The sequence below is a fragment of the Brassica napus genome, chromosome C9, assembly GCF_020379485.1.
Source record: "Brassica napus cultivar Da-Ae chromosome C9, Da-Ae, whole genome shotgun sequence".
NCBI lineage: Eukaryota > Viridiplantae > Streptophyta > Magnoliopsida > Brassicales > Brassicaceae > Brassica > Brassica napus.
Window position 1 is genome coordinate 14,045,252 of NC_063452.1, and position 24,512 is coordinate 14,069,763.

The 24,512-nt window shown below is 32.0% G+C and overlaps 3 protein-coding genes and 1 long non-coding RNA gene across 5 annotated transcripts; 1 reads left to right on the forward strand and 3 right to left on the reverse strand.

Moving 5' to 3' along the window:
- Positions 1-5,844: 5,844 nt before the first annotated feature.
- On the forward strand, positions 5,845-7,514 carry LOC106365769 (transcription termination factor MTERF4, chloroplastic-like). The gene has a single exon (XM_013805255.3). It carries the CDS (start codon positions 6,042-6,044, stop codon positions 7,353-7,355), a length of 1,314 nt encoding a protein of 437 aa, XP_013660709.1. The 5' UTR covers positions 5,845-6,041; the 3' UTR covers positions 7,356-7,514.
- On the reverse strand, positions 7,481-8,654 carry LOC106365770 (FK506-binding protein 4). Its single transcript, XM_013805256.3, has 2 exons — positions 8,499-8,654; positions 7,481-8,260 (listed from the first exon to the last, which is right to left on the reverse strand). Exons 1-2 carry the CDS (start codon positions 8,511-8,513, stop codon positions 7,637-7,639), a joined length of 639 nt encoding a protein of 212 aa, XP_013660710.1. The 5' UTR covers positions 8,514-8,654; the 3' UTR covers positions 7,481-7,636.
- A 905-nt stretch (positions 8,655-9,559) lies between these two features.
- LOC125593437 lies at positions 9,560-10,638 on the reverse strand. Its single transcript, XR_007329341.1, has 2 exons — positions 10,206-10,638; positions 9,560-9,817 (listed from the first exon to the last, which is right to left on the reverse strand). It is a non-coding gene; the product is annotated as an uncharacterized LOC125593437 (long non-coding RNA).
- Positions 10,639-19,143: 8,505 nt separating this feature from the next.
- On the reverse strand, positions 19,144-21,229 carry LOC106363959 (probable potassium channel AKT5). Of its 2 annotated transcripts, none has more exons than XM_013803608.3 (4): positions 20,752-21,229; positions 20,098-20,346; positions 19,957-20,014; positions 19,144-19,690 (listed from the first exon to the last, which is right to left on the reverse strand). In XM_013803608.3, the coding sequence occupies exons 1-4, from the start codon at positions 20,976-20,978 to the stop codon at positions 19,310-19,312; spliced, it is 915 nt and encodes a 304-aa protein (XP_013659062.1). In that variant the 5' UTR covers positions 20,979-21,229; the 3' UTR covers positions 19,144-19,309. The 2 variants fall into 2 exon arrangements, with proteins under 2 accessions (XP_013659062.1, XP_013659063.1); XM_013803609.3 differs by having other exon boundaries at positions 19,144-19,786; positions 20,752-21,162.
- Between the last annotated feature and the right edge of the window lie 3,283 nt (positions 21,230-24,512).

Consider the following 24,512-nt stretch of genomic DNA (forward strand, 5'->3'; position numbering starts at 1 on the left):
TTAGATTGAAGTCGTCCGCGTCTTCTCCGCTAGTTTTTAGTCTTTTACGTTAGTTTTTGAATAACTTGTATTTTTAAGAGTGATAAGTAACTTCAAGATATGTAAAACTCATATTTACAAAATATGTTCTCTCCCTTAGTTTTACTAAATTTGACTAAGTTTTTCAACGCAAACTTATAAAAAAATATGATATGCTTTGACTAGTTACTATTGTTTGTTTCCATCTCTTAAGTATTATTGTTATAGACAATAATGATGACTATTGTTATGAGTTGGAAGAAGGGTTAAATGCTTCTTAAAATGTTGTATCAATATGAAGCTACCAACATTCGTGTTTATTAAGATGAGAAAAGGCCATTGGAGTTTATTATTGCATATGAGAGATCCAAAGATAAGAAAAAGGCTACTGAAGTCTATTATTTCATTGGTTTGTAAATATGTAAACACATTGTTAGCACATTTAATACATCTTGGAAAACATTATTACTGATTTTACAAAAAATTCACAACTAAAAGAGTAGACATGCAATTCACAAAACAGACCACAAACAAAACTATTATAGATCATTCCTCTACAAAGACAAGCTTGGATTCCACTTGAGTAGACAAGCTTGGGAGTCCAGACGACTTTGTCAGAAGACTTTTAGGAAGTTCAGACGACTTCCAGACGACTTTATAGGAAGTCCAGACGACTTTCAGACGACTTTCAGACGACTTCCAGACGACTTCCAGATGACTTCCAGACGACTAACAAGTAAGTCGTCCCAGAAGTCTTCCAGATCTGAAAAACCTGCATATTAAATTCAGATCTTAAAAACCTGCATATTCAAAAACGTTCAAATGGCTTAAAAACAGAAAAAATGAGTGGAAGACTAGATAAATCTACCTTTACAGAACACACAAAAATACATATCTAAAAATAATAGATCTACCTTTAAATTAGTGGAAGATGAGTACCATCTAATTAAAAACCTGTAAAAAAGATAGATTAGTAAGAAAGACATGAGACAAAACTGAAAATTCATATAAAGTTTTGGTGTTTTCAAGTCAAAGAGATTAGAGTGGGTTTGGAGAGTTTTATTTTGGGAAAAAAGTAAGAACTTTATACAACAAGAAGTTACCAAATGAAGAAAAATCAGACATAAGAACTTACCAAAACGCTCAGAAAAATCCAGACGATTTCCTGGAAGTCCAGACGACTTTGTCAGAAGACTTCCAAGAAGTCTAGACGACTTCCAGACGACTTCCAGACGACTAACAAGTAAGTCGTCTCAGAAGTCTTCCAGATCTGAAAAACCTGCATATCAAATCCAGATCTGAAAAACCTGCATATCCAAAAACGTTCAAATGACTTAAAAATAGAGAAAATGAGTGGAAGATTAGATAAATCTACATTTATAGAACACACAAAAATACATATCTAAAATTAATAGATCTCCCTTTAAATTAGTGGAAGATGAGTACCATTTGATTAAAAACCTACAAAAGAGATAGATCAGTAAGAAATACATGAGACAAAACTGAAAAATTCATATAAAGTTTGGTGTTTTCAAGTCAAAGAGATTAGAGAGAGGTTGGAGAGTTTTAAAATGATGAACATTACATTTTTGTTGCAGCCATTTGAGAGGAGGAGAGAGAATGTGTAAATTTTTCTTTATAGAGGGAGACAAAAAATCCAATTAGGTTAAATATTTTTGACTCAGACGACTTCCTAGACGACTTACATTTCAGTCGTCTGTTGAAGAAATTAAAACAGACGACTTACATGTAAGTCGTCCAGAAGAGTTTAATATTTTTAGTGGGAAATTAAATATTTTTAGCGGGAAAGTAAAATAGAAGACTTCGTCTGGTTTAAATTATTCAAGCGGGAAAATAATTTTAAAAAAAAAATTTATTCGGGAATATTTGGGCGACTGAATTATAAGTCGTCTATTTTAATTTCTTCACCAGACGACTGAAATGTAAGTCGTCCGAGTAAAATGATTCGGTTAGGTTAAAACGTACATTGGTAAAATTAAAGGTTCGGTACGATGTGGACGACTGAAATATGCGTCGTCCGGGTAAATTATTCAACAGACGACTGAAATATAAGTCGTCCACACCCTAAACATAACCCCTAAACTTAATTATCTAGTTAAACACTTCATAAAACCAAATCAAACTTGAAAAGTGTTTATTATACACAGAAATAAACACATATAGGTGAAAACTAATTTTTGAAAAAAACATTTTAGTTTTCCAAAATCTAACCCTAACAATACATACAATACTACAACATATGTTTGCCAAACTCCTAAACCAAAGTATTTCATGATTCACTACTTCCACTCATCTATCTTCAAAACAAATCAATTTTATCATATCTTAATTTATATCACTTAAAACTGTTTATAATTACTTGATTTTTATTTTTCACGCATCAAAATATTTTTTTACAAGATTTATAAATTATTTTTAAAATAAGCTGGTACCAGACGACTTACACTTCAGTCGTCCAGACGACTTCTAACATCTCAGACGACTCGGACGATTTACTGGGGCTATATTCGTAAAAATGGCTTTTGTTTTTTTGTTTGGTCACAAGAGGTTGAACTGTAATTTCACTAGGCTTTTAGGTTAGTTTCGCATTTGATTCAAGTTTGGGTATATGTTTGGGATTAAAATCAAGTTGTGGATTAGTTTTGGCAAAAACCCCATGAAATTATTGAAATATTGGTTACTGAGATGAAAGTTATGATTATACAAAAGATACATGCATTGAAGTATTTCTCCACAATTCTTGATTGTACTCCGAATACTATTCGCAAAGAACAAATTACTTTAGTTATCCGATGTGGATGTTATTCAATATCAACAAAGATTGAGAAATTATTTTGACATTTTGATTGTAAAAAATAAATAAAGAAAATAGTCTTTTTGTTTTTTTCTTCACTCTAAAATGTATTGGTTGAATTAGAGTTCTAAAATGCATTGGTTGAATTAGAGTTAGAGTTAGAGTTAGAGTTAGGTGATGTGAATGGATTTAATATAAAATGAAATAATAAATGAGTTCAAAAGAAGTTACTAGAAATCAATGCAAATATTAATTTTCAACAAAAAGTGTTTTTCTTTGTAACGCCCAAAAAATTCTATAAGAAAATTAGACACCAAAAAACTATAAAATACTAAAATGTTAAAATCTCATAAAACAAAAATGACAAATAAAAATGATTCCAACACACTAAGAAAGTTACCACGTCTCCCGTTACGATTAAATTATTGACTTTAAACATCAGCTAAGTGTTATTCTTTCTATTTGTCGCCTGCACTGAAATTAGAACTTATATGAGCTAAAAAAAATCAATAGGTCTGATACCGCACAAAAGAAGTGTTCAAGTGTTTGCACCAACATCATAAATTTCAATTTTTAACTACATATTGTCACATTATTAGATTTATCATCAGAAAATAGAGTAACATCATCAGAAAAGAACGATCATGTATTTAGCAATGCAACATCGGAATGGTACAACTCCAACATTAGTTGACCCAAACTAAATACTACAGAATAGGTACACAATATACATGATAGTGATGCAGTATTGGAATCACGAACATATGTAATCTGCATTCTGAAATTATTTAAGCAGTATTGGAATCAGTTTATGTTGTAAACCATACTTTGTGTTTACCTTTCTAAGGGCCAGCATCACTGTAATGTTTTTTTTTTTGGTTCTAAAAAAACATGATAGTGATGTTGACCCTTAGAGCATCTCTAAAAAGAAACTCTATTTTGAAGTTTCTAAAATTCTATATTTGAAGTTTAAAGCTATTATTCTCCAAAAGCAAAACTTCAAACTCAACTTCAAAACTATTTGTATTTTATAATATGGTCCTTATATTTGTCATAACTAATTTGAATTCATAAAATTTTTATAAATAACTAGCACATATATAAACATATCACAACAATATTAATTAATGAAATATTCTATAAAATATAAAAATTTAAATAAAAATAACTTAATTAATATTAAACTTCAAGCAAAATACCATATTATTCCATAAATGATTTTCGTAATGCATATATGATATATTAGTGTATTTCGAAGTAAAAATGACTCTCCTCATTTTTACTTTGTTGAAATTGGGTGATATTGATACTTGTAAATATATTAGATAAGAACAAGAAAGTAAAATAGAAACATAAAATATTGCTAAAATACTTAATTTTTTTCGATGATATTAATACTCATGAATATATTGGATATGAACAAAAAAAAATTGTACGAAAAAGACATCAAAAACAACAACAACAATCATCTTCGGTTGCACAAAAAAAAGTAATAATATTTGAAAATTTTGAAGGTTCCGGATCAAACTTACCTGGCTACTAGTGTTGTTGTAATATTTAAATTTGTGTAATAGTTATGTCTTCATCTAATTTTTTAAAATATTTTTTGTTAAGTTTCTTTTGTATATTATTGTTTTCCTAGTTAAAATATTTTAAATCTTATTTTAAAGTTTTATTTAATTTTATGTGTAAAATTTAAATTCTGTAAACAAAATTTAAAATATTTATGAGATATAATTTTTTAAGGATTAAAACAATAAACAAAAAAATATTTATGGATCATAAAGGTGATGTGTGATTGTATGGACTAAAATGCAAATAAAAGTTTGAAATTTTGAGTAGTGAAACTTTAATATAGAGTTTCACTCCTTGAAACTTCAAATTTGAAGTTTTGAAGTTTCTTTTTGGAGAGCAAAAAACTCCATATTTGAAGTTATAAAGTGTCTTTTGGAGATGTTGTTAGAAAGCTAAACATAAAGTATGGTTTACAACATAAACTGATTCCAATACTGCTTAAATAATTTCAGAATGCAGATTACATATGTTCGTGATTCCGGCCACAACAAATTGCTCAATAGAACTAACTAAAATAGAATAGCATATTAATACTAGTCTTAACAGAGTGCCTTATCATCATCAGAATCATATCAATAACCATACTAAATAAACAAATTACTATTCAAATCTGAATTCAAATAAGAAGTTTTCTCATTTTATTCTTAAAGTATTATTAACTTTTATAATAACTAACTAGTATGATATAATTCAGTAATAATTTTCAGATCAAGATGTGACATATTGAAATTATACAATGGTCCACAAACACCAATTAATTCATCTCATAAATTCTGAGCAACACCGATCTCTGTTTGATATCTGTGGCGTTTTTTTTGTGTGAACAAGAAGTTTCTAACAATGTATCAAACGAAGGTTAACTCTCCCAAATACTGTGACCAAAGGCTAATCTCGACAAGAAACAAAGCAGTAAAACACAAGCAACCAAAGTCTCAAATTGACAAAAGAATCGGATTGTTTTTTTTTTTTATAACCGTGGAGATACCAAAGGTTTTCGAAACCAAAAACGTTTCGAAACCCTATCTAAACCCCCAAAGAATCCTGAAATCGATTTATCCCCAAATATTTTTGAAACCCTAATTTGAAAATTTTCTCAAATCGGTCGAAATCCGAGAACCAAACCCTTAATACAGAACAAACAAGATGGAGAGTGATCTCTAATCGATAAATCTACGAGTTAAAGCTTCGATTTACCTTACACAAGCCGAGGAAGAGAGATCGAGCAAAATCGTCTCGAAATCGCCTTTCTCTCGAGAAGAAATTTTTTTTTCAGTTTGGCTCGAGAATGATTTTTTTTTTTGACCCTACACAAACCAAAGACAAAATCGACCCACTCACCACGTGACACGTTGCTAAGGATTGAATCCTTAAGTCCGCTGCGACGGACCAATCCTTCGTCGATTTATCGCTAATAATAGTATTTAATTACAATTATGTTTAAGGATTTGTCTTATGGACCGGGTGAAATCCGCCGTTGGACATGGTCTTATTGCTTTGCTAGGAAGGACTCATCTCATCTGTCATTAGCAGATAGGTTCTTTCACAAGGCCCATCCATGTTCTTAATCGTCGTATACGAGAGATTAGGGTTTATCAAGTAAAAACTTACAACAAACATTTGCTCTGTTTCTGTCATGTATTCTCTGATTCTCCGTGGAAGAAGGTTGCAGAAATGTAGACTCTCACTGAATCTCACTCCCTTCTCCTCTGCTGCTCGCAAAGGTCAGAACTTTACAGTCTCTTACCTCGTTGATTCACTGGGTTTCACCCCAAAACTTGCAGAATCAATCTCAAAGAAAGTCAGCTTCAACAACAAGTGTAACCCTGATTCAGTTCTGAATCTCTTGAGAACTCACGGCTTCACAGATTCTCAAATCTCCACCATCATTACAGATTACCCACTGCTCCTTACACTAGATGCTGACAAGTCTCTTGCTCCAAAGCTTCAAGCTTTACATTCAAAAGTATCTTCAGCCTCAGAGCTAACTGAAACCATCTCGAAAGTTCCAAAGATCTTGTCAAAGGACAGGTCTTTAAGCGTGTACTACGACTTCGTCAAAGAGGTCATGGAAGCGGATAAGAGCTCAAAGTTGGAAACTTTATCCCCACAGAGGGGTAAACAGGAGAATAAAATCAGAAATGTGTTGGCTTTGAGAGGTATTGGTGTGCCTCAGAGGTTGCTGTTCCCTTTGCTAATCTCAGAGTGCCCACATATCTGTGGGAAAGAGACGTTTCAGGAGTCTCTCAAGAAGGTTCTTGAGATGGGTTTTGATCCAACTACGCCTAAGTTTCTTGAAGCTCTGAGAGTTGTCAAGGGGCTGAACAAGGAAGCAATGGAGGAGAAAGTGAACGTCTATAAGCGTTTAGGGTTTGCTGTGGAAGATATATGGGTAATGTTCAAGAAGTTTCCGACTTTCTTGACACTCTCTGAGAGGAAGATAACTCTGAACTTCGAGACCATGAGAAAGTGTGGACTATTGGAAGACGAGGTCCGGTTAGTGGTGAAGAGGTTTCCTCAGTGCATTGGTGTTTCAGAGAAGAATATATTGAACTCTGTTGAGACATTCATAGGCTTAGGTTTCAGCAGAGAGGATGTTGCTATGATGGTCAAGCGTCTTCCTCCGTGCATTGGGTATTCTGTGGAGACGGTGAAGAAGAAGATCGAGTTTGTTGTGAAGGAGATGGGTTGGCCACTAAAGGCTGTGGCTTCGTACCCTCAGGTGCTTGGATACAGCATGGAGAAGAGGATGGTACCTAGGTGTAATGTAATCAAAGCTCTTATTGCCAAAGGGTTGATCAAAAGTGAACTCCCTCCAGTGTCAACTGTTTTGGTATGTACAGATCAGGATTTCTTGAAAAGGTATGTGAGGAAACATGATGATGATGATGATGATGAGGAGCTTGTGGCTGAGTTGATGGGTATATTCGCTGGAGAGACAAGAACATAAAGATAGAAGCTTCTGAAACTTTTTTGTAAGTTTTTTTTTTGCTTAGATATGAATCTTAGATATTAGTTCTAAGTGATGATTCTAGGACCAAACGGTTACTTGTATTGTAGTGAGCAAGAGATGAGTTTCGTTTATTTAAAGAGGATTCATTATATTAAACATTGAAAGTAGGAATAAAGAGAGGGAGATGATGCAAAAGGGGCCACCAAGAGTGACAGACTCAGAACAACAAAGCAAAGACGCAACGTACTTATAAAGTAGCAAACTTCTTTCTTTCAGATTTACTCATCAGCCTTCTCCACGGCAACTCCCACCGGAGCTGCGGCGGCTTCCTCGGCTGCTACTTCAGTGGGGTTCTCCTCCTCTGCTTCTGGCTTCTTCTTTTCCTCCACAACAGCTGGAGTATCCTCTGTCTTCACTTCTTCCTCCACTTTCTTGGGCTCTACGACTTCCTCTGTTTTGCTCTCTTCCTCCACAACCACCGGAGCTTCTTCCTCTTTCTTAGGCTCTACGACTTCCTCTGCTTTGCTCTCTTCCTCCACAACCGGAGCTTCTTCCTCTTTCTTGATCTCCTCCGCCTCTGTCTTGATTTCCTCTGTTTCTTCGACGGGGAGGTCTTTAGTGGTTACTTCCACGGGAGCTTCTTCCTCTTTCTTGAACTCTTCAGTTTCTGTTTTGGTCTCCTCTGTTTCTTCCACGGGGAGGTCTTTAGTGGTTACTTCGACGGGAGCTTCTTCCTCTTTCGTCTCGGTTTTGGTTTCCTCTGTTTCTTCCACGGGAGCTTCAGTTTCTGTTACCGGAGCTGGAGCAGACTCAGTCACAACGGCGACTGTTTCCTCAGGCTCTACTGTCTTTGGTGGTGTCATCTCGACGTGCTCAGCTGCGGCTGGAGTCACTTGTTCAACCTGCAAAACCATTGTCACATATAAGATCAATTCAAAACTGCATGAGGTTTTTGTTTGGTATAGTTACAGAATATATAATATTTTCTCATGTTGTGGATCATGTATATATTGTGTAAACTTAAGCATCTAAGTGGATTAAGACAAGTGAAAAACATTGAATCTAGAACTGGATCGCTAATCAAACTTTAGACTAATGAGAAATGGGTTTGAAAAAAATTAAGAACATATGTATGCATACATCAGCAGTGGCCATTTGAATGTGTAGAAGAGAGGAAAAGATCAAAGAAGAGAAGAGAAAATGTGTATTTGTGTGTGTGATGCTTTGATGTGTGAAGAGTGTTGCTCGAGGAGATGGCTTATTTATAGTAGAAACAAATACTAAAAAAGCAGTACTATAGAATCTTCTCTTTTAAATATCTGTAAGGGAAAAATATTTTATAAAAGAAAATAAGTATTAGTTTAATTAATATTCTCTTGCAATCATAATTCATGAGATGAAAAGAAGCTTTTGGTGATATTTGTTTGAGAAAGAAATATCATGTACAGTTTGTCTTAATGATAGACACCACTTGCGATTAACGTCTAGTTGTAAATATTTAAGACAAATCCTTTTTTGTTATGTAATATAAATCTTTTATCAGTATCATCAGTTCGACTGAAAAATCATCATATATAAAACTTAAATGTTGTAGAATTGAATTACAAAACTAATATCACATGTTGTGGTCTTAGGTATGAAGGATCCCGGATTTCCTCCATCTCTTCTTGGTAATCCAAACCATTTTTATATCAGATTTTATACATTTTGGAAGAAAGTGATGATGGACGAGGAGAAATTATATACATGTAAATGGTGGGATTATATCTAGTGTAACACAGTTGAATGATCCGTGCACTGGATTTTTTATACCATAAAATCTGAAATTAAATTTTGAAAAGTTTATACAAAATCGGATTGCTATATAGGTGGGGGTGTATCACGAAACAATATTATGACATAAATACCGAGAACATAGTCACCTCGGTTAGACGACCCGTCCAATGTTAACACTGTTAAACATAGTTAACTAAAATCTCTCAAATGGATTGGTAATGGTCAGAGCGGCTTTCATAGCGATTGTATGATAATTCCAAGGTATCCCAAAAAAACGAAGGAATCTAAAGGTCCTAAACTGAGTGGCACATTATTTGATAAGCGTTACTTTTTTGAAAGAAAGAAAAAAGGAGAGAGATGAGCGTTACTATATGTGAAAAGTTTTGTTACCTCTGCTTTTGAACGACCTCTAGAAGTTATCGGACTTAAGAAACATTTTATAAAATCCATGACTTCAAGTTTAATATACATTGCATGAGGTAGACTGATATGCATGCGGCATGCCTGAAGCGATATAAAACCGCTGAGCATGCTGGTCGAGTTGTTTTGTTTTACTTATTAAAAATACGACCTGCAATCTTAAAAAACCGCCGAGCATGCTGGTCGATTCGTATTCTGTTGGGAAAGCGGACACGAAGCGCAGCGGAATGTAGCAATCGTGTTTCCCCTGACCTTGTGAGAATCTGAGAGAAAAATACTTCGACGATATCAGGATATAATATAAGCAATAACTAAATGAGACAAACACTTTTTACGTGGAAAACCTCGAGAAGGAAAAACCACTGGACCGTAGTACACTCAACAATCCACTATATAAATGTATGTGAGTACAACCACGTCCTCCCTGTTCAACAACCTGAACAGAACATAGACTCAAGCTACAAAGAGCTATCTCCAACACAAGAACAACAACAACAAGAGAGCAACACAAAGCTTCAAAACCAGCAGAAACCAAACGACCTCAGCTCACAAGGATTTCGGCAACCAGAGACTAATCGCACCATACAAATCTAAGATAAACCAGTCAACAACACCTCTACCAAATTTCAGCTCAATCAGAGAAGATCTCACCGTCGGATTTACCAATCACTCAAGACAGCACTGCTGAAGAACTGTGACGACCAGCTTCACTAAAACCCAGACAACAGAAGATCCAACCGTTGAAATCTAAATCCCTTCGGTGAACCTTTAACTCACTGACTGAAGAAGCTTCCCACAAAATATCAGTCCGATCAGGATCCGTTTGACCCTCCAAATCTGCTTTGACAAATCCAGACGAAATTCTGTCTCCTTTCTTTTTTTCTCTCTTTTGTTTTTTTTATTCTTGTAAGTCTCTACATAAAAAATTAGGTCAAGAGACTATATATATGTGTTTCACTAACCCTAAAGGTCCAATACTAATCTCATGGACCAGAAGGAACCCAACATATTCATGATATATGTTTTAAAGTAAATCTATCAAAAACTTTAAGCCCGGTAACTTGTCAACTTAGCAGCACTATTTATAAGTTTAAACCGTCTGAACACACGAGCCACCGTTATGCGCTACTCCTGAAGTTTTCTTCAAGTTCTGTCAAATCATTTTCATCAATTCTTCTCACTGAAATCATACCAAAATTTCGGATCATACATAGTTAATCTAATGTTTAGCAACTTAGTTTTATCCTAACGATTATTATTTAAAAAAAATATTGGTGGTGACCTTAAGGGTCAGAGTATCCTAATAAGACACTGCAACTGTATTCACAAGAGTCCCCATTAATTCTTTGTATTACTATCAGATTATATCATCAATTTTGTCACTTAGAAAAGTTGATCCCTAAAACAATTGATGAAAAAGGTGGTTGGAATTAATATTATTCATAATAGATTAGATGCTTGGTATAAGGTTGGTACTGTTATTAAAATGTTGAAGTAATCGATGAGAACTCTTCTTATATTGTTGTTATATATAGATCGTTTATGCTGACAAAAAAAATATAGATCGTTTATATTTATAATCTATTTTTTTGTTTGAATTGAGATATATTGCACGATATTAGAAAAGGAACGTCATTATAAACTCTAGTATTTGGACTTTTGCGTTTGCTTAACATTGTACAAAGTAAATTATTTACTGATTCAGATAAGATATCACATGTAATGTCAAAAGCACAAGGTCAAATAGTACATATATATGTTTATATCCTGTGAACATGATTTGGCTTCATATGTGTTCATAACACCTGGTAGATCTAGGTATACTAGGAGTTGTTCAAAAAAAAAAAACTATGAGTTAGGACACAATGAAGTGAAATATTTGATTTTACATACAAATATGGTTGTTCTTTTAGCTAAACGTTTCTTCATAAGGGAATATGGAATCGTTTACTTAAATCTTATTTTGGGTTGAAAATGACATTTTTAGTAGACTGAATATTTTGGCAGTGAATAACTGAATATCAGCATAATTTGTTTGCTAACTACCTTTTTCGTTTTACTGATAATCTTAAATTTTAGTTAGTATTGAATTATTGATGTTCTAATTAAAGCTCTTTCCTTCACAAATTTGTTTTTAACGAGTTTCGTGTTAAAATATACTTCTAGCCATCATCGTTGTATTTGCTCAAAAAAAAAAAAAAGCCATCATCGTCGTACATGGCTGGTAGCTTCGGAACCGGAATACGTTTAGTCATCATCGTTATATATTATGTTAAGTAACTCTTGTATAATTAAAGTTCAAAAAAAAAAACTCTTGTATAATCTGAATAATACTTTCAAGTCATAATGATAAAAAGTTATTCATAGTAGACGTAGCAACAAATAAACAATGTTAACTTTTTGCGTTTTATTCACCTGTTTCACTTTATATTCTCGCATCTATTATAACAATTTTTTTTTTGCTTAAATTATTATAACAAATATAATCCGATGTATTATTAAATCATTCAGTTGTTACTTTGTAGAAAATATCACCCAGTTGTTTTTCATTTTTATTTCTAACCGATAACATGGAAAACAATTTGTTTATTTACTTTTGTTGTTATAAATGTAAAAAGAAAAGGTTCTTCGAGTTTTCTATTTCTTTACCCAACAATAAGCGTTATCGTTTTTGTTTTCACTTTTTATTTAATCTACGTGGATTATTGACGACAAGTATAGGCCGGTGGGTGGGACCAATAAATGCAAAAATATGGGTCCCATGTATTGACTGATAATGACATGGCGACAAGTTACTTCGATTGATTTCATTGTGCATGTGTCCGATCGCTGACACTTGAGTGTATGCCAGGTAGGATTCCACTTGAAAATGGGCCCACATATCTGTCGCCACGTCAGATCAAATCTTCACCCCCACCTTTTTTTTTTGTTCAATTGCTTCTTTGTTTTAAACAAAAGATTAAAGAAGTTTTCGGTATATATATTATAATTAAAAATTCCTTCATAGATTTTTTTTGTATTTTTTGACAACATGTTTTTGTATCATGTAAGTTGCAACCATAACCCCTTTTTTTTTTGCGAACTTGTGTCAATATTTTTCACTAGAAATGGTATGAATAGTGTGCATACTTAAAATGTTCCTCAAATTTTAAAGAAAATTAGTTTAGAAATGCTAATTATGAAAATTCTAATCCAGAAAACTAAGAAAAGAAAGGAAGATATGTGACTTAATTCCGAAAGCAAGAAAAATTAGTCAAATCTTAATCGAAATAATACTTAACCAACATGAAAAAGTTAATAACTTTTGAATATATTATCATTTTTTAAAAATGGCTTCTACATCAAAAAGAACGGATCATATTGTCTGCGCCATTAGAAGTTGGAGTATCAATTTATCAAACTATAATTATCGCATAAAAAAAAAACTACAATTATCGCTATTTTTTTTAATTGTAATCAGATTTCTGTTTTTTCAGTAGATGGGCACGGACACGTAATCACCACCTGTAAAGGTCGGCCAGCAGAAAAGCTTATTAAAGAAAAAAAGGTTGGACGGCTAAGATGGCCATGAGTGTGGGACCCACTGTTTTATTTTATTATGGAAAAGGTGTAAATTATCAATACGTCAATAAATAGGGAAATCTGTTTTTTTAGAGCAAAAAAATGGTAACTATATCCCTTTAGACTAATTTATACTACTTTATGTCTTATCAGACTAATTTTTTCTAAAATGGCAGTAATGCCCTTAAAATTGTAATTTTTTTAAAAAGATATATATTGAGTTCGACAAGGGGGATCGATCGATCCCACTTTACAAGTTATAGTGGATCGATCGATCCCGATCATTATTCAGAACAAAAAAAACGCGAAATATATACTGATCGACCTGGTCCATTTCTCTCGATCGGCGAAGGTCGATTTACACAGATCGACCGATCTGTAAGAATAGATCGATCGATCCCGTGCCGAGGAAAGAATCCCAAATCGATTTTTTTGGTTTTGTATGATTATATCCGGATTGATTCCCACTTGATTTGAACCGACCAAGCATGATTTCAACTCTTTAAACTCGATTTCTCTGGGATGAAACCCATAATTTCCCATTCACGAATAAAGGGAGACAAAATCAAATTCTCACCCAAGTTCATTAACCCTAACTCACTCAATTTCACTCTGATTTGAACGATTATTTGGCCTAACCCATACGATTTCGTGAGCTTTTTACGAATCTATCACTCATAGACATGAATCATGGTAGAAATATTGTGAAAATTTTGTGAAAATTTTGTGAACAATCAATGGAATATAGAAGACGGCGAAGAAGGTTGCCAAGGTTTTTTTTGTCGCTTTTTTTTTGTTCCTTTTTCGTTTTTTTTTTTTTTAAAGAATCGATTTTTTTTTAAAATATAAAAGTGAATATTCTCAAATATTTTGTTTCCATATTTTTAGGAACTGATTTCTTATCCGTAGAATACAACTAATATGTAGAAATCAGTTTCTACAGTTTTTTAGAATTATAGTAATGTTTAGAATTTGATTTCTACATGTTTTAGATTTATAGTAAATCTGTAGAAGACGGTTTCTACATGTTTTAGAATAAGATTAATGTGTAGATTTCGATTTCTAAATTTTTTATAATGGTAGGTTAAGCGCAGAATGTGTATTCTACATATTTGTAGAATACTCCTATTTACGTAGATCATGTATTCTAAACATTGTAGATTCAATGAAAAAAGTAGATTTCGTTTTCTACTTCGTAGAATGCCATTTCTACTTCGTAGAATGTCATTTCTAATTTTTTTAGAACATAATCTGAAATTTATAATTTTAACTTTTTTATAACTGGAAAATATACCATTAAGTTCATATAGGTATTTTAACAAATGTTACTATTTTTCCAAAATTTTTTTGTTTGTAAAACTATTTATTAAAATTATTTTCATAAATATTAAAGGGTATTATAGGAAAATATGACACAAAATATAGATTAGTCTAAAAGGACATAGTTACTATTTTTTTGCTCTAAAAAACAGTTTTAATCCCATATGTATATTAACCCCGAACCCTTACGGCATGTTTTCATAGTCATATCTCATCACGATAAAGATTCTTACAATTGTTAGAAAAATAAGTTGATCCATATAAACATATATTATGAATTTTATTAAACTAACTATCAAATTAAATATTTTTTCTTTCCTTAAATAAAAGTTACGGAATTATCTAATACGGTTAACATATATATGACAATTAATGATTATGAATAATACATATTTGATAACAATGTTTCTAACCCCTCTTTTTTTTTGTTTAATTTTATACTATTAAAATAAATTAAACAATCACATTAATCATATAATAAAAAAATTAGCTTTTTTCTTATATGTTATATTTTGAATTTTAAAAAAACGACTATAAATTAATAAAAAAGGTAAAAATCTCACACTGAAAATTTTGTGATCAATGGTTTAACTTTTTTTTGTTCAAGCAAGCTACAAATGATCATATATCGTAGGGATGGCGTTCAGATACACGTTCGGGTTCGTATCAGATATTTCAATAAAAATGTATAGAACTCGTTCGGATATTTCTACATTTCGAGTCGGGTTCTGGTATTTTATGTTCGGGTTCGGATATTTTGGGCCAGTTCGGATATTTAAATTTTGAAGAAAATAAATCAATTATTCATTGTTTAAGTTTTTTGTATTTAAAATATATTTTAACTTAACTGGTTTTCTAATTTTTAAAAGATTAAAATATTAATAGGTTTGGAAATAACACTTTAAAAATAGAAAGACACTAATTTACTTGTTGTTTTGAAATTTTAGATGCAACTTTTGTTAATGCAAGAAACACGAGTTTGATATGTATTTTTAGTGAGTAGTAAATGATTTTGTACATAATTATATGAATATTATCTAATTTTGAGCAATAAGCATCATTAATATAAATATTTTGAATAAAATAAGAGAAGTAAACTAGAAATATAGGGTTAAATATACTTAAGTTTGGTTATCTTCGGATATCCATTCGGATTCGGATATTACCTGTTTGGATTCAGATATTATCTGAACTGGTGAAATAAGTAATTTGTTTTATTGTTCAAAAATTAGATGATTTTTAGACCGAGCTAGTGAATATATACTAGACAGACAATTATATTTCGTGTCTGCACTTATATTCTATAATAGCTTAATATATTAGATTTGAACGCTAACCTGTTAATATAGTTTGCCAATGATTTTTTTTTCAAAATTTTGATTCTTAGATATGTATTTGGAGTGAAACTAATTTTTAGAGATGTCCAACTTTTAAAATTGACACTTATGTAATTCACCGAATTCATAGAAGAAGTTAAAAAAAAAAACTTAACTCATATCAATGAAACAAAGAAGAGAACGAAAGCACAATTTTATAGAGGTAGAAAATGAAATCATTTATGGAGAGTCAATAGTAAACAAATCGATAGGAGAAAATCTAATTCTCTTTCGTCATATACAATCGATGTTGCCTATTTAGTTTTGGTGATTTGTGTCACCCGCAAAACTTAATTTCTTTTTATGCATATGAAATCTTAAAAATAATTAAAATGAGATGTACTATGTTAACAATTTAACAACGATAATATATTTAAAAGACCAACATTTTTATTTGTCATTTTATAATCGATAAAGATTGTAGTGTTGCAAACTGTTAAAATCATTTAATAAACAAACATTATTATAAAAACGTATCATGCGCATGAGCGCAGATTATCATCTAGTCATTAGATAGTCAGAATACTTTAATTAGTAACAGAAGAAAGGACTTATATCCGATATAAATAACGTTACAACTACAAATCAAACGTGCATAATAAAATAACTATATTATAAAAAAAATTGTTTTCAGTATATTTCTTATAATAAATAGATACTTTTTGTAAAGAGAATTATAGAGAAAATATAATCTTATTTCTATTTTTTCAATTACAGAGAAAAATTATATTATATAAGCATATAATATAGAAAAATCCTTTTTGTGCAGTTTTTCTATTTCTTATAAAAATATAAATGTAGATTGAAGATGTTCTCAGAGCCGCACCTGGGTCTAAGCAGATGAAATGCTTCCCGCCACCAACATAATAACTATTTTACCGGCCATATTTGTCTAAAAACTCCTTGTGGTCTAGGGGTCAAATGTGGCCACATTTGTCTAAAAACTCCTTGTGGTCTAGGGATCAAATGTGCTCTGATTCTCTAAGGGAAGGCTGGTTCGAACCCCCAATATTAATTATTTTTTTCAGCCATTATTTTTATTTTGGGTTTGTGGCTCTGAAATGTCTAGGTCCCGGATGTTCTAATACGAAGAAAAAATAATTTTAATTTTATGTATGAAAATATAAATGTAGATTGGAAAAGGCTTGGTCTTCCTCTTACACTTTAAATTAAATTATGATTTTATATTATTATTTCAGATCTAAAGAAAAGGTCGAAATAATTCACTTTTGGCATCGGAATTATGTGAAACGACCCCATGCGGGCATGCCTTGAATATGTGTAATCCTAAAGTCGGACAATATAAGCATAATTATCTCGTAATCCTTGAATATGTGTTAATTCTTAATCGTTAAATTAAGCACTAATTTAGATCAGCGGTCAAAACTTTACCAGGTCGGCCACATGTTAAGATTGGTACCATAATTAAATGTTCTTTTCGGTCCCATCTGGTTAGAATCTCTTCGTCAGCAAATAGTTGGCCACCACAGCTAAAACTCAAGAATAAAAGATCGAATATTTTTATGTTTTCTAATTTTTTTTTGTTGAGAAAATTGATTTTCTTTCTTGATATGATCTGTTCTATTAAGTTGTTTGTGAATCCTAAGCTGATTGTATATCTGTTCTAATATACATTGTCATAATATATTTGTAAGAGGTGTAAATTGATAATCTTGACAAACAATACGTAAGCAGATTATCAACATTTTTTTAGAAATTAGTTATGGTTGAATAAAACGGTGTTATTGTTCTCCCACTGATACGATTTATATAAATAAATAGTGAAATTACAATGTTTTTTTTGAAAAATTACAATGTTTTTTTTTGAAAAATTACAATGTTTTTTTGAACATAAAAATTACAATGTTTATTGATAATTTTGGAAGATATTAACTAAATTCAACATTACAATCGAGTATCACGATGTAGTTTCAAGATATGTTTTTAAAAACTAAAGACAGTATTGTGATACAAGAGAATATATTATTGTCGGTGAATATCCTAGATTTGGATGATACCAAAATACTGTGGATAAAAAAGATGAGATATAAAGACATTCACTGTTGTCTGTAGACTATAGTAAAAAACTTTTAACCAAAAAAAGTTATAGACGTTCAAATACTATTTACCATGCTATATATATTTTTGATTATTTTCTCACACGCAAAACGTAGGAGTCGAACTTACAATGTCAGCATAGTGGTCTTTGCCTCCTAGCTGTGAGTATTATTTATAAAATGGATACTCTTTACTGTTTGAAGCCTAAAATCGAATTAAGGGTTTACTATTTTTTCAATGTTTATTTCTTTGAATGTCCATATATACGTGCAAAAGAATACTGACACCATTCATAACATGAATTTGACTTTATCTTGATTTTTCATGTGTGCTTAATTTAATTAATCTATAATATTTTGAAATTAGATAAATTTGTAGACGTTAGAAATACTATGTTAGTATAAATACTTCTGGAAAGGGCTCGCTAGTCTCTACTTCTCATTGTTATTAGTTATGATTTCTTTAACTAAAGCAAATTCTATTTTCTTGCATCATTCACAACAAATTTGGCAACTAAAATGGTCCCTATAGAAAAGTAATATTACACATGCACAAATGTTGATGATAGGATTCTGAGTCCTTTCGTTCTGCACCGATGACGCCTTAAAGTATTTTTTTTTCCTTTTTTACATCCGGGAAGCTCGGGGCCAATACAACGGGATCAGTGGACTGATAAATAGCATGAGAGCATTATTAACCTAGAGACCCATTTAACATCTCTTAATTTTTTTTAATAGTAAATGCAAGTTAAGAGACTCCGTTAAAAGACTCCGCTAAGAGACGGTAACATTTATGTGTTCCAATGCAAGTATCTTAATTAAAGGTTTTTAAAAATAATTATTAAACAGTTTTTTTTTTAAAATAAAATTTATTTATTAAATAAAACATAGTAAAAGATAAAATTTTAAACATTAATATTTAAATAAAAACATAAAAACAAATATTAGTAAAATAAACGAGATTGTTGTAGAATATTTCATGAGCTCGTTTCAAAACATCATTCTCATTTTGCCCGCTAGTTTTCTCTCGAGTTGCGGTTTCAAACACGCCACAAAACTTGCAGACGAGGTCATTTATTTTGTGCCATGGCAAAGCGAACTTGTAAGACTCCAAAAGCACGCCCGACATCTTTTCGGAAGAACACGAGAAATGAAGAACATGCGTTTGATTTTTTACATGGTTTAGTTTGATCCGGTTTTTAATTCGGTTTATGCCGATTGATCACTTGGACATTTCGACCTTTATGTGGATATAATGTAACCGAACAGACAAAGGATGTAACCATATGTGAAAGACATTGAAGAGTCGAAATATACACAACGAACTTTAACCACTCTCTACCAAAATGTAAATTGTTATGTATGTAGCCTGAAATTCAAAAGGGATTTTTTTTACCGTCTACTTCTTACAAAATGTATACTACTATCAAATTTCACATTATTAAATCCCAGTGAAAGATACTTTACCAAATCCAAGATGACCAATTTGATACAACTCTAACCACACTCTCTCTGCTTCATCTCTTGCACTTGTTCTCGACTCTTCACTCCCACTAACCGACGTCGTTTTATCTTCCTCCATCGTTAAACTTCCATCTCTCTCCACCACAAACCGGTGATCATCATCATCATCTTCTTCTCCCCCTCCCCCCCCACCACATTTCTCTTCTTCCACTGCCATCTCAAACTGACGGTGTTGGTTATTCTGATGATGAAACCCATCTTCAATATTGATTTTCCCTCCCATCTTCAATATTGATTTTCCCGCAGCGTTGTGTTTTGTGTGGCCTCCGCTTGTTCTTCTTCTTGTATGAATTCGTGTCTGAAGGGAAACAAAACTTCGTTTAGTTAATGGCTTGTGTTAGTCTCCAATAGTTTCCCTGTCGCATTTTGTTTAGGAAACAAAACTCTCATGTCTCTGCAAAAGGAAACAGAGGGCCATGCCTAAACATAAGATCAAGTAAAACTTAAAAAACTCGGAAAGCAGAGCAACTTATTAACACACGACATCTAATCTGAAGTACCAAGAGAAAAAATATATAGCAGCTTCTTCATAAATGTAAGCTTGTGTTCAGATAAGTCACTAACCAGGAGAAGCTTTGTGCATCGAACCCAAAAGTAGTTGTATTTCTGATCCTTCTCCAATCTGATAATTCGAAAACAAGAAAGATTATGACAAAGGAAGAGAAGTGTTTGATATTCAAAGAAACACACATTCAAATCAATCACCTAGCAAAACAATTACTGGCCCTGCGAAGACTCCACAGACGCAGCATACTGAAAATGCCATATCCTTGAATAGTTGCCTTGTCCAAGAAGGCAACAAAGAATGTCAAAACGATGTCAATCGCGAAAAATACATTGACAACGTTATCTATAATACTGAGAGGTGCTCTTGGCGTTTGTAGGTAGTCAAACTCAAAAGGAGAAGCCCATGCTGTGTAGACCACCAAAAGCACTAGAAACCAATCCCATGCCCTGACAAAATTCAACTTTAATCATCAGTTCCTAAATCATGGAATACGAGAAGAAGAAAAATAAAAACGCATAACAGAATTCGCATAGTATAAAAATTCAAAATCAAAGCAATATGATTCTATTGAATAAAATCAAACTAAGTGCGATTCGTGTAATGCCTTTGAACACGAGCATTACATCGAACACTATGGATTCAAAATAGTTTCATCGTTATTCGCTTCAATAGAGTAACAAAAACTTAAGGATCTGTTAATCTCGTAAGAGCGAGAACGAGAAGGCAAACATGCAGAAACCTAGCTCCTCCTCCACACAATAACGAATCGTCTACCACAAAATCTCAAACCAAGGATCATCAGCGATGACACGAACAATCACATAATCAGTTAAGCAAAATCGATTAACTACCTGTAGCGAGGATCGAAGGGAGAGACGATGAAGAAGCGGAGCTTAACGTGACGCGTAGAGCCAGAATTAACACCGAGAGGCGGAAGAAGACCTTTGCTAAAACTGTAATGACTTATCGTCTCTTCCGTCAAAACATGCTCCGCCGCTATATCCTCCGCCTCCTTGATCGAAACTCCGCCGCCTTGTTTCTCCGGCCAAAACCACACTTTCTTCTTCTTATTATCCATCTCGAATTCTCGATCGATCTTTTACTATCTCTCTCGATTGGAAACAGAATACGAACGATAGAGAGAGAGAGCCAGAGGAATGAAACCAAAAACGATGATCGTTTTTTTTTCCTTCTCATTAATCCCCTACCCACTACAATGCTTACACCTGCCCACTAAGACCAGTTTCTTCTGAGTCGAAATTAGGTGGCGGTTCTTCTTTTAAACAACCGAAATGTGTTTATTAGTTTCGTTATTTTTTAATAAAAATACATTAATCTGTTTAATCTGGATATCTGTTTTGTTTTAGGTTGTTTTTTGGTTTTTAATCTCCTAAAATATAACTATCATTTTAAATCAATATTTATTTGGTTTCTTCGGTTAAACAGATTGATGTTTTTGGTTTTTTTTCCTCTGATAATGAAAAAGTACTATTATTTGTTTGTTTTCATGTTATGAATTTTAGATAGTCGTGATATCGAACCAATGATTTCATATTATAGTTTCTAAACGGATAATAATTAAAAAAAAGAAAAAAATTATTAAGACAAATCATTTTATTACAATTTGGTCGATAGTGAAAGAAGCATTAAAAAAGAATATTTTAACTTCCAAAAATATTAGATATTTCAGTTTTGGTAAATACGTAGTTAAAAGGTGCTCATGTCAATGTGCACATGTATCTGTATGTAAAAGTATATAAAAATGGTTGATAAATATATAAAGATACTGTTAATTAATTTTAAATAACATTTTTTTTTCAAAATAATACATGAAAAATAAAATTATTAAAATGAAATTATTTAAAAACAAAAATATTGTAAAATTTATATAAACTATAATATATAACTTATATATAATTCTTTAATTATATATATATATATATATGTATATAACAAATCAAATTGGATATCCGTTCCTATAAATATTGATATTTGTGATTTGTTTTTTATACGGATATTGCATTTTAGTATTTGATTTCCTTCGTAGAGTAACATATATCCAGATTTTTCGGTTTGAATCAAAACAAATAACGAATCGAATCAAAATTTATGAATAATTTTCCAGCTTTATTCGTAAACAGTAAAAATAACGTAAAAAAGAACCATGCATATGAGTTTTATATTAAAAAAATGTAAAATACATAGTGTGAACATATTTATGTAAGTTTGGCTGAGAAGCTCTCTACATGTGACATGTGTCTATTTTAGTATGAATACATTTATTACAATGCTTCTACATGTGACATGTGTCCAGTTTAATGTGAACGCATTTATTAAAATGCTTTTTCTTTAATATATAAGAGATTTTTTCTTTTCTTTTAATTCTACTTATAGTTAAGAACCCTCCTAAGATACATGGTTAATGGTGCTAGTCGGGCGGTAACTCCGGGCTAGCGAGTTACCGAAATATCGCGGAGTACTCGGAGATTACGCGGGACCTAGTTTTATATACAATTTAATATATTTATAATATATTTAGTTAATTTTAAGCATGATGATACAAACATAATTATATATTTTTCTTATATATAATTTTTAACAGTCTCTTTTTGATTCGTAAATGGTGGGTTTGGTACGGAAAAAATCCCTAAATGTAGTATGGATGTGTTTATTTTGGGTTTGATAGCTAATTATAATTATTTAGTAATGAATAATTACACAAAATCTGTCAATAATGAGTAAAAAATAATCAACCGTGTTTTAACTTACACGAAAAAAAAACTTAAGCAGTCAACGCGAGATTAGGCGGGAATTAGGCGGTAAACGCAAAAATTAGGCGGTCTTACGCGGGTCAACGCCTGGCTACACCAATTTGGGTATAATCGCCGCGGTCAACCTCCGAACAGCGCCTAGACGGCCGCGTTTTCGAACAAGACGTAAAACTAACTTCTTGCGTTAATGAGTAAAGTAAAACATTTTTAACTGATGGTAAATTTATAGATGTAAGGTGAGTCACCAAAGAAGTAATGGAAGCGTCTATTAGTTAAGATAAAATAGATTTAGCTAACAAATCTTAAATGGGTTTTATTTTATTTAGTGTTATCTTGTATAGCTAAACAAAGTAAGAGAATGGACTTTGGTGTTAATGTCTAAATTAGCCCATGTTTGAAATTGCAATAGGCATAACGCATGTTATTGACCCGGGTTTAGCGCCGAAACAACTAATTGGAAATTAAACGGAGATTAATTGGAGATTTTTTAGGATACTTTATATATAATACATACTAGGGTAGACCCGCTCTGCAGGCGGGGTATATTTTACTTGTGATCTTAGTTTTTTATTTTTTGTATGATTTGGTGGTTTGTGTTTTAGGTTTGCATTTGCAAGAGATGTATATAATAATAAGTGTTTATTGTCTATTAGGACATTTTAAGTGAAGAAAGATATTATATCCATTGTAGTTAATGTTTGATGTTTGCTTATTTTTGTCAGTGGTTTTTGTTTTTTATTTGTTGTCAAATATATTTTATGACATTATACTATTTTAGTTATTATCTTTTTTTTTTAAATGTTTTTATAATGAAAACACATTTTATATCATCTTCGCATATGTCTAACTATTTTTTTTTATTTTTTATTATTCTTGTTAGAGATCATAAAGTTGTATTAGCATGATACGATTTTCATGATTGAACTGGTATACATTTATTAAATGTTTGCTCAGTTTTTTTTATATATAGTAAGTATTATTCGAGTTTTTATTGTTGTGGTTAGGTTTAATATTCAAAACATTATTTATTTTATATTTTGTTTATATTGAATGTACTTGTATTTTAATAAAAAAATATTATTTAGTTTCAGTGTATTATTAGTAGCTGTTTTACCTATTCTATTACCTCCTATATTGTTTCATTGGTTATACCGAGTAATATATTATTTTATTTTAAATTTTTACTATAAATTTATAATGGAACAGGAAAAACATAAGAAACTTCTCCATTTCCTTATAGTAAAAACACTTAGTGCACCCTTTCTCGAGGTCATTGAGCTCGCAGGCTCTTGGTAGCATTATAAGAATCATGTTTATGCCATAGGATCTCCTCTTTATGATTGGAACCTCATGCAACAACCGCTTAACTTGCCTCCACAGTTTGTCAATAACGTATGTGTTGTTTCTCCATTTATGAACGTCTATAAGATTCATCCCTTCAACATGGCCACCTGCGAGTAGCCTAAGTACTGCGTACAGGTAATTACCTTTCTTATAGTGTTTCTTTTCTGAAGAATCCTTTCTTATAGTGTTTTGTTGCCGATATTTTGAGGTGCCTCATTCCTTTGGGACGATCATGTAAAGCAAAGAAATGCTTTATTCCCTCAATGTAGTGTGCCTCTCTATTGCCATATTTAAGGCAAAACTTCATCTCATCTTTGTAACCACGTAGAGTTTGTAGAGGATTTTTGGCGAGGCCCCTCAAAAGTGTATGTTTGAAGATGTTCCTGCACTCCTTGTCTGTAATCTCATCTGGATGAGCACGAAGACACCGGCGGACGTCGGCAATGGGATATTCTCTTGCATGGCTCAACTTCGACATAAGAGGGGTGAGTCGCTTT

Bases quoted from the DNA above. Each gene is read 5' to 3' on its own strand.
- LOC106365769 (XM_013805255.3), top strand. From the start codon at position 6,042: ATGTATTCTCTGATTCTCCGTGGAAGAAGGTTGCAGAAATGTAGACTC.
- LOC106363959 (XM_013803608.3), bottom strand. From the start codon at position 20,978: ATGGATAATAAGAAGAAGAAAGTGTGGTTTTGGCCGGAGAAACAAGGC. The intron at 20,015-20,097 runs GTGATTGATTTG...TCGAATTATCAG, and splicing joins GCCAGTAATTGTTTTGCTAG to ATTGGAGAAGGATCAGAAAT. The intron at 19,691-19,956 runs GTTAGTGACTTA...GTTTCCCTTCAG, and splicing joins GATGCACAAAGCTTCTCCTG to ACACGAATTCATACAAGAAG.